Source organism: Echiichthys vipera (genome assembly GCF_963691815.1).
Source record: "Echiichthys vipera genome assembly, chromosome: 19".
Taxonomy (NCBI): Eukaryota; Metazoa; Chordata; class Actinopteri; order Perciformes; family Trachinidae; genus Echiichthys; species Echiichthys vipera.
In genome coordinates this window covers 16,272,810-16,283,062 of record NC_139844.1, presented here as the reverse complement: position 1 = coordinate 16,283,062, position 10,253 = coordinate 16,272,810, and the positions used below count along the sequence as shown (strand labels likewise).

Here is a 10,253-nt window from a genome sequence, read left to right as displayed (position 1 = left end):
TTTAACAGACAGTTACCTCACCTAACCCTGCAAAAAAGCAAATAAGCATGTCCCAAAATGTAGAACTGGCCCTTTAAGTGTTTGCCAAGCTGTTTACTTATATAAACACTGCTTTTATAGGTTTCCTTTTTTTAATAACTGAATGAAACTATCCGAACTAGCAACATATTGAACTCATTATGAAGTTAAGACAGTCAGAAGCAACACAGAATAACGACACGATGGCTCACTAATGTGGAAACGGAACAGTAGGTAAATACAAATCTTTGCAATTTCCACGTCTAAGTACATGGGGTATGTGAAGGCTGTGTCCCCCAGGAAAGGTCACTGTAGGCTACCAGGGGTGCACCTGCTGCCGGAGTCTTGGAACCACAGCAAATGGCTTTGAAGATACTGGAGGCTATGATGCTTCCCTGGTAGCGCACAGCTGTACCAGCTGAGGACCTCACTTATGCATAAAAACACAGTATGCAAGAACATACACAGAAGTATGAAACATTCAAACAAGTAATTACAGTAGCTTCAGGGTCCTGAGTGGGAGAGTAGGAGAAAATAAAAGAGGACAGGAGAGTCCTCAGGCCTACATGTTCACGTGAACTATGTGTCATAGTAAGCTGTTAACATTTCACCACTCCTGTCCCACTTCTCCCTGGGTCTGAACTCAGTGACCATCTAGCTAAATCAAATCAAATACACACAGACGCTGCCAAGGTACAAATTTATAAACAGCACATACATAAAATTATGCATCAAACAAGCCTTATGGCAATGCCCTTAATGCCAATAGTACTGACTGAACTATAGTGCCATGCAGTTGGTTACGTTCTGTAAGATATGTGTTTGTCTAATAGTGTGTCCAGTACAGTAGCTTGGGAACAGAGTTGTGAGTCATACAAACACACAAAGCACTGGACCGGGCCAGGCCTGGGGCCACTGGCATAGCTATTGCAGACTGTCTCTAAATAGCAGGGCCCAAGGGATGATGACCCCAGTAAACACCATACCCTAGCCTCATTACAGGAGTCACAATAGAACAGAGGTATAGCAGGCGGGGCTTAACAAAAAGTCTTTCATAATGCTTTCAATAGCACTATATGTATAATGGTCTGGGTTGACAGTGACAGTAATACTAATGTAGGTTCGCAAGGCCAACAACATCTCGGTAAGTCAATAACATGTCTTCAAAATTGTGAAAAATGCCTAACACAGGTTTCCCCGAGTCCAAGGTGACATCCTCAAAATACTAAAGGTAATCAATTTATGATTAAATAAAAAAGAGAAAATCAATAACAAATTATTAAAACAATTAATTTTTATTAAAAAAACAATTGTATCTGGACTGCAACCCTACCAACCCCACAGCTGGCAGAGAGATACAAGGAGAGAAAACAAGAGAATCACCTCCCGCCTGTCTGATCTGCATCAAAGCAAACCACAGACACACTCAAAGAGATATGCAAACTGAGAGCATCTATAACAAATCCTGGGATCAATTCCTGGCACTGCAGCCATCTTCAGGAAATAGTATCCCACAGAATGGTTGTGTGAGCGATTAAGGCCTAAACCAAAAGATATGAAAAGCTCATTTGCTTGCTAATTGTGCAGGTCCACAGTTTGAACGTAACCAACAGCATGTCAAAGAAAGTGTTGTTTCTTAACAAAGTTGTTGCAGAACAGAATGTTAAGTTGTCGATGAGTGCAATTAATCTTTAAGTTGGTTGAGGGAATGGAGGTGATGTGGAGATGTATACATATCAGGAAAAAGCAGGAACGTGAGGGTATAAACCAGGTCATGCAGGTCAATATGGTTATATTGTAAAAATAAATGTAAACATTTTGATTTTTATTATGGACAAGCAATATGGTGAACATGCTTTAATGCTGACAGCTTCTGCAATCCGTAATGTGCAGAAGGCGGTATTAAAGTTCCATTCACTGGCTGTGTAAACGTTCGTTTTATGTGAAAGTGGTTTATTTCTAATTCTGACACAAGCTCCGGTGTTTTGAAAAGGACTCATCTACCTTCTAGCAACGTCCTGCCTGCCAGAGGTTATGGCCAATGTAATTAAAAAAGGATTTGTCATCAAACCAGAAAAAATATGTTAAAACGCTGAATGAATGAATAATAGTGCCAATAATTGAATGAATAACAATACATTTCGAATTGGTATATTTGCAGAATCAGGACACTGACTTAACTCTAAATTAAAGCAACATGATGTAGTTTGTTTCTGTGTCTGTTTTATACACATTTATTTTAATTTATAAATTTTGCATTTTACAGATCCTTACAGCTGAAATGGTAGATTTTGTTCTAAAAATCCGTTAGGGATGCTTTCAGATCACACTTGTTGCAGTGGCTGCGGCCGAGCAGGTAGAGGGGTCATCCCTTAACCGCAGGGTTAGGGCTTTTTTTCCATGCTCTTCCCATCCACATGACCAAGGTGCTTAACCTCAAATTGCTCCCAATTACTTTCAGAGTGTGTGAGGCTTTAGTTACATAAATGCAGTCCATTATTTTTAATAGTTATATATTGGCTGAATTAGTATTCACTTGCTGCAGACATTCTAATGAAATTATGTGGTAAAGGCCAGAGGAAAAAACTTTGAAATCTAGGTAAAACAAGGTGAAGGGAAGTGAAAGGTACTGTTAAGGTGAAGGAAAAACAGGAGAATATAGTCTAGCAGAGAAAAGTGGAAGTTATTGCTTGTCCTTCGGTCAAGAAGAACTCCTGTATCTACCTCTTTATCTTATCATCCACATCAAACCTCTATCTCATCTTAGCACTCCTAACCTTTCTCTTCTGCCCTTTTTTTCTTTAATTGGAAACCCTTTCATTCCACCTCTCTATCCTCACTTATCTGCATGACTCCCCTTCTGCTCTGCCCTCTGTTACCTGCATTTATCCTTCTGTCACCACTCCATTCCTCTCCTCTGTCACTCTTCCTCTTCTGCATGTCCTTTTCCCCCAGGCGAAAGCCCTGTCTCATCCATTCTGGTCCTGTCTCCTCTCTGTCATAAACTCACCCTCCTCCTCCTCCTCTCTCTTTCCCACCACTCACTCTCGCCTTTCCTTCCCCTGCAGCCCTGTCGAGGAGACGAGACGTCTGTGTGTACCATACACTGATCTTGGCAGACACCTGTTCCACTCCCTCCCTCCTTCCTCTTTGTCACACACACACGCGCACAGAAGGGGATGAGGGGAGAAGTGTGAAGCAAAATGCTCCAGTGAATAATTTAAGTCTCTACAGCAGGGTACCAAAATGGAGCCTGTCAAAGTGACAGATCCATTGAAACAGCAAAGAGACAGGTCGCTCACTACCTGGAGTCCGATACTGTGTCTGGTAACAATAGGCTGGCTAATGACTCTTTCTTATATCATTACATTTAAGCTACAATAACCTTTTGAAATGTAAAATACTGATTACACAGCATCTGTTACCCACTTAAGTGCTGCAAGGTAAGTCAATAGACCCTGGGATCAATGTTGCAGTGCTGGGTATATGAGTTTGATTCCTACCGAGTTCAAACATTGATCTACGTATCAGTGATTTGCTGTGGATGAAAACCCCCTCTATATGGCACAAAACCTATACAGCAGCATGGTAAATTGTGCAGCATTTGAACAAGAGTAAGAAGCAAATGCCAGGAACTTTGAGGGCATTAAGGGAGGGAGGCAGCATCAGAGGGTGACACACGGGCAGCAACACTCACAGTTCAATGGCTTTGTTCCACATGATGACGTAGCCTGAGAGCATAAAGGATTCCACGTTGACGAGGTGGATGTTCCCTCGTTCTGTGCCGATGTACAACCATTTACTCTGGAAGGGCAGGTGGCAGAAAGTGATTCTGTGAAGAGAAGGAAAAGGAGACACTGGTTAAAAGAGTAGCAGAGAATGACTGAAGAAGAGAAAGGATGGACCACGTAGAAAGACAGCGTCTTGAAAGTTACTTGACGTCTTTTTAAAAGGAAGACGAATAATGTAAAATTTTGAGAGGACTATTTACCACTACATCAGGTCAAAGCAGTCGAGAAGAGAGTGGCAAACCAAAGAGATTTTTGAGTCAGTCAGCCACCTGCTCTCCAGCCCTACAGGATACACGAGGGCAAAGAGACACCCATAATTCTCTTGTTTTCATCATCACTCCCCTATCTCCTCTTTTCATCCATCCATCAGACTTAAGTTTAATGAGAGGTTAAAAACCCTTCCCTCCTTAAAAGTGGCTATCCATTCATCTCCTCATCCCTTTTTCATCATCTTGTTCTTTCAACCATCCTTTCAATTCAACCTCTAATCCGTCTGAGGAATTATAATGTACAACCTTGGTAATCCGTGCTTGCTAATATTTCAAGGTCGTCCAGCTCCTCCAGTGATCCTTTTGATTCTGCACAGTGGTTGGAGCTACACCTGTGGACTGGCTCATCAGCTGGGACACACCACCCAGGTCAGAAGAGAAATAACGTCTCTTATGACTTTCATTCCAACAGGAAGGACACATTGATGTATTTAATTTGCATTTGTTACAGATTAGCTCGTATTTACCAATGAAATCAGTCTGTAGAACAAGTTTAATATCCATATGAAATATCTGCTGTCAAAGATGACTTGCGTAAATACAGAATGTCAAGAAAATATTTCATTGAGATAAAATAAAGTGTCTTTTTTTTTTTTCTTATAATCCAATCATATGGTATCCGTCAGAGCTGAATTAATAAAACTGACATTTAATTCCAGACCAGGCCTCATGCAGTATCCAAGAAAAGATCAAAATAAACCCATTCCCCAAGCTTGAACAACTTTACCTAGAAAAATATACATTACAGGAGAAAAAAAGATTATAACATGAACATAGTAAATATCAACATAACGAGTATGTTAGGGGTTGGAGGTTAGAGTTGCTCTGTTTTCTTCTTTCTTTTCTATATTTGTCTTATGGGCTGCTTTCATAATAAGAGATAGTTGTGGGTGTGGTTTACGCTGTGTGTGATAACGGGAGCTGGACCGTCAGTTTAATGAGGCTGACTCGAGCGCCTTACGGAGACTCATGGTGAAGACGCCATTCAGACAACACAGTGGTTACACACCATACCATCCAATGGACACCTGTACTATTGTAAGTTGGTCGCTCACGAGAGTTGAGATTAGAGCTGGCTGGACCGAATCGGAGAGACGAGCTAATGGCTAATCCAGCCACAGACCTGCTAACATATGCATTAGTAGTGTGTTATGCACGAACTTGGAAATGTAATGAAAGGCTGGGTATGGCTGGGTATGGCTCATTGCTCGGGAGACATTAGCATGAATGTCGTTTGCAGGAAAAAGGGGTTAAACAGAAACATTGCATTATATATATATACACAAACAGAAAAACACAAATTTGTGTAAACATGTCCTTGCAGTGACTTTGAGTATCTTTCTTGGGTGTTTTAATGCTCAGAGAGCCTCTCCCCCCCTCCTCGCTATCTCCCTCTAAGACTTTCACACAGTTGCTCCAGGGCCACACACACACACACACACACACACACACACACACACACACACACACACACACACACACACACACACACACACACACACACACACACACACACACACACACACACACACACACACACACACACACACACACACACACACACACACACACACACACACACACACACACACACACACACACACACACCCCTTCCCTCTCTGCATGAATATATTCATTTGTATAGGAGGAGAGGCATTGTTCTACTTAACATAAATCTCATCCGCACAGTCAGAAATGTGTACAGAGACTCACACAACAACATTTAAACACACTAACCTACATTCACAAACAGCAGGAATATAGTTTGATCTAACCAAATATGAGAACAATAAGAGTTGCGCAGGCTCATTTAAATGTCATCTGACCAGGCAAGTTCACTAAGCGCATCATCATTTTTTATATACTACCAATATGCTTTGCAAGATTAATTTTCGAGGAAACGTTTTGGCTAAATATAAAAAAAAAACATCTAGCCATACTGTCTTGTGCTTCTAGACGGTGAGGACTTTTTCATTATTGAAACAAGAGCACAATCTTTTTCAAACCTTAACAAATCGACTGTATAAAAGAAGTGGACGTAGCTACCTGAGAAACCTGAGTACACTATCGTCGAAGGAACCTATTATAAACTCCTTACGAAAATGTTTACTGTTCTAAATCAAGTGAAAAGTAGGAATGTAGTAGTACATTTCCTCATACAGTAGACTTCTGTACAATCTTATTTTTTTTGCAACCACTAGAGTCCCCCCCCCCCCCCCTGCTGGCCATTAGAAAGAATGCAGGTTTAAGATACTTCTGCATTGACTTCACTTTTCAGAGCCAGATGTTGTCACTTTCTTTAACCAAGAGCTTAGCTGCCTTAAGATTACCATAAAATATTAATCATGCTTTAAAAGCAGAAAACAATGTTGTCGTAAAAACATATGAAATACGTTTAAAAACGTAATCCAGACATTGTGTTTCAAAAAATGTGTTTGCGAATGCAAATTAGTTATATAGGAACATGTTGTTTCAGGGACAGGGTTGAAAGAGCATGACCTAAATTACTACTGTATCACGGATAGTTGATCATAGCAATGCACACGCTAGTACAAATTTACTACAGATGACTAAGAGCTACATGACTTTTCATGACATCTAGTGGCATCCTTATATTCAGTAGGCAACACTGTCTACTGGATTTAATGTCCTTTTCCATCTGCACAAACAGATGTGCCTCATCTATGCATATGAGAGCTGATGTGTGTGCATGTGATGTTTTTTTGGGGTTATGATTTTGTTAACCACAAACACTGTGTTTATTTTATCTCTGTATTTACGTATGTGCCTGTGCATCTGCTTGTGTTTTTGTACGTTTGCATGTGTACATGCTCTTCAGCAATTGATATGAATGTAATTACATATGTACTGTATGTAAATGTATGTTCTTTATAAATAGTTTTGCTCTGTGTATTTGCGCACATACAAGCCAACTGATGAAGTGTTCTGAGAGCCAGTATGAACGGCCAACTGAGAAGCAGTCAGGAAGCATAATTATACAACGTGCGTGTGTGTGTGTGTGTGTGTGTGTGTGTGTGTGTGTGTGTGTGTGTGTGTGTGTGTGTGTGTGTGTGTGTGTGTGTGTGTGTGTGTGTGTGTGTGTGTGTGTGTGTGTGTGTGTGTGTGTGTGTGTGTATGTTTCTGTGTGTGTTTGTATGCACTCGAGTGTTTGTGCAAGTGTACTTATGCGCGTGTCATTGTGTTCACACTTGTTGTGCAAGCACGTGTCTCCTGGTGAAATCTCCAGCTTCAAGTGGTCACGACATACAAAGGCAGCTGCCAGTTTGCAGGCTCAGGGCCAAACACATTGCCTCAGAAATGAAATGACAGACGCCTGCCACACACAACTCTGAGGATAACTGCACTGTGGGCTAGACGCATGAGAGCATGGTTCACTGCAAATGAACTCAATAGAGGGGATACTTTAGGAAATCAGCATTTTAAATAATGGTTTTATATAATGTTCATATCAAAGAGGATTATTGCTACACATGTAGTTATATGTGCCTGCCAATAGTTTGATCTAAGCTGCCTTGATTTAGTGAACATTTTTATTAAACTGCCCTTAAGCAAAGCACTGACCACTAACTGCAGAATGGCTGACAAGACAATAATGTGGTACGAAAAGGATATCATTTGGTTCCAGTAATGAGCAAAAAGCAGTAATGTAAGACTCACAATAGAACATTGACTTGAGTTTTACAGTTTTCCCCATCGTTAAAACACATTCCCTGAAACTATAGCTCAATTTCTCAAAACTCTAAACACAAAACTGAAAAGAGCTGGCCGTTTTGTCAAAACTCCACAAATCTCTTGCCAAATGAAAGACTTCACTCTCTTCTCAAAAAATAATCTTTCCACCAAAACCATACACACAACTTTCATATGAATATATCTTACAGAGCATCAAACAAACACAGGTGTCAAAATACTGTTTATATATATGCTTTGGCTTCAATGAGGCAATGTTACATATTCAAATGTATAAAATTGTGTGTTTTGTTTTCCTCCTTTTTCAAAGATCTGTGTTTAATTTGTCCCAGGATAGGTTGTAATCTTATGATACATACAGTATAAAGACTGTTGTCATATTCTTCTATACTGTGGCGGAATCACTGTATCAATTAAGCCAATTGAGCTTGAACAAAATAAGAAAGAGGGCTGGTCATGTTTCAAAATATAATACTTGTCATGTATTGTGTAGTAATCAAGTAATCTATTTGTTTATCCGCTGTTATCTGGCCAATATTCTTATCAGGACACAAAGGGGTTTTAGAGTAATTGAGAGTACAAATATTCCTTTTGGCATTGTGTGGAATTAGTGATTTGGACAATGACAAAGCAGATAAAATGACGACACAAAATTGATTAGATGTTGGATAGCCTTTAGATATTGGAGACATTTCCTTTCCACTGTTAAAATAAGAAAACACAAATCAAATAGAAGTCAGAGACATATTTTGGCAATGCTCTAGACCGGATGGGGAAGTTCCTAGAGTCTCCAAAAGTAGAATGGGAGGCTTCAGCTACCAAGCTCCTCTCTTGTGGAACCAACTCCCAAGTGTTATTTGGGAGGCAGACACTGTCCCCATATTTAAGAGTAAACTTATAACTTTCCTTTTTGATAAAGCTTACAGCTAGGGTTTACGAGCCCTTAGTTATGTTGTTATTTTTAAGCTGATTTTGTTCTGCTTAATTATGCTGCTATAGGCCTAGTCTGCCGGGGAATAATACTTTTCCAGATACTCTGAACTTCTCTCCTCTCTGTCTGTATCATTCATGTCTCATCAATGCATGTCACTAATTCACTTCTTCCCCGGTGTTGTTTGTGCTTTGTCGTGTCCCAGGTCTCTGCTGATCGTGGTGGTGCCTGCTGCCGTGGTCCTGCATGACGCTTCCTGCTACTATTATAATCTATAACCTTAGCTGTGCTTGTTTCTACTATTCTGCTGTATTAACTGCCATAACACATGAGTCATATTCACATTACTATGGATATTATTATAGTTACTAGAAGTGTGTCTGTCACTGTCTTTGTCTCTCTCTGTCCAATCTGTCCGTCTTTTCTCTCTTTCTCTCTCCTTTTCTTCCTCCCCAACCGGTCAAGACAGATGTCCGTCCTCCATAGAGCTGGGTCTGACCGACGTTTCTGCCTGTTAAAGGGAAGGTTTTCGTTGCCACCTTACTCTATGGGGGAATTGTTGGGTCTATATAAATCATAAATAAGTCAGAGTGAGGTCTTTACCTACTCTGTAAAGTGTCCTGAGATAGCTTTTGTTATGTTTTGGCGCTATAAATAAAATTAATTGAATTGAATTATGTCTGTTTGTTCTAATCTGAGAGGCCAGAGACCCCAATCTACCTACAGGGTCTCAATTAAGAATAATCTAATCTGATGACAGACTGCGTACACACACGCAAACACACACAAACACAGTCTCTAAAACACATTTACATGCTACACATCAAGCACCTGCAAAAATGAATCCAAGCTTGGGCATTTATCAGAAATAAAACCCTGCTGAAATAATTCACCTTCACAGTTTTTTTTATCATACGTTTGCACAGTTAGAAGGTTAAGTCGGAGAAAAAAAGGGAGAAATGGGAGAAAAAGAAGCCCACCAGCAATCTTAAAAACTAAATTATCTCTGGATAAACTGGATAACACTAAAACTCTCTCTAAGTTTTTCAAGTATGTTTAGTAATTTAATTAATGCACTACCCGTGTCAAATACTGATCATACATTATAAGGTTTAAGTTTTTAAAAAATACTTCAAGACGGGCAGCTGTGACCAAACCTGAGATTTAGGCTATTTAAATTCCAATATTTAATGACTCTGATTAGCTTCCAGACGTAGAGATTAGAGCAAGTAGAGACAAATATATCAAGAATACAATAAGTTATTATTCTGATAGAAAAGAAACCATCTAAAAACCTTACCAATGAGCAAGCAAAAGTAAAGAAATCAGATCTCATTGGTCTCATGTTGTGTGTACCGTTGTGGTGTGTGCATGAGTGTGGTGACCCTGGCTCCCCCCTCTTATTATCACCCATCATATCACCCTGCATTGATGATAGCTTCCACATCTGCAGTGCATTCCTGCAAGGCCAGGGGGTGACGAGAGCATCCTACGCCAGAATGACTCGGCAGGAATTCTTTTGCACTCCCTCCA

The 10,253-nt window shown here is 40.1% G+C and overlaps 1 protein-coding gene across 1 annotated transcript in view; it reads right to left on the bottom strand.

Moving 5' to 3' along the window:
- stxbp5a (syntaxin binding protein 5a (tomosyn)) overlaps window positions 1–10,253 on the bottom strand; it is a 92,533-nt gene that overhangs the window by 39,542 nt on the left and 42,738 nt on the right. The window contains exon 6 of the mRNA XM_083934202.1: window positions 3,716–3,850. Coding sequence (XP_083790328.1) covers window positions 3,716–3,850 — 135 coding nt within the window. The remainder of the gene's footprint in view (window positions 1–3,715; window positions 3,851–10,253) is intronic.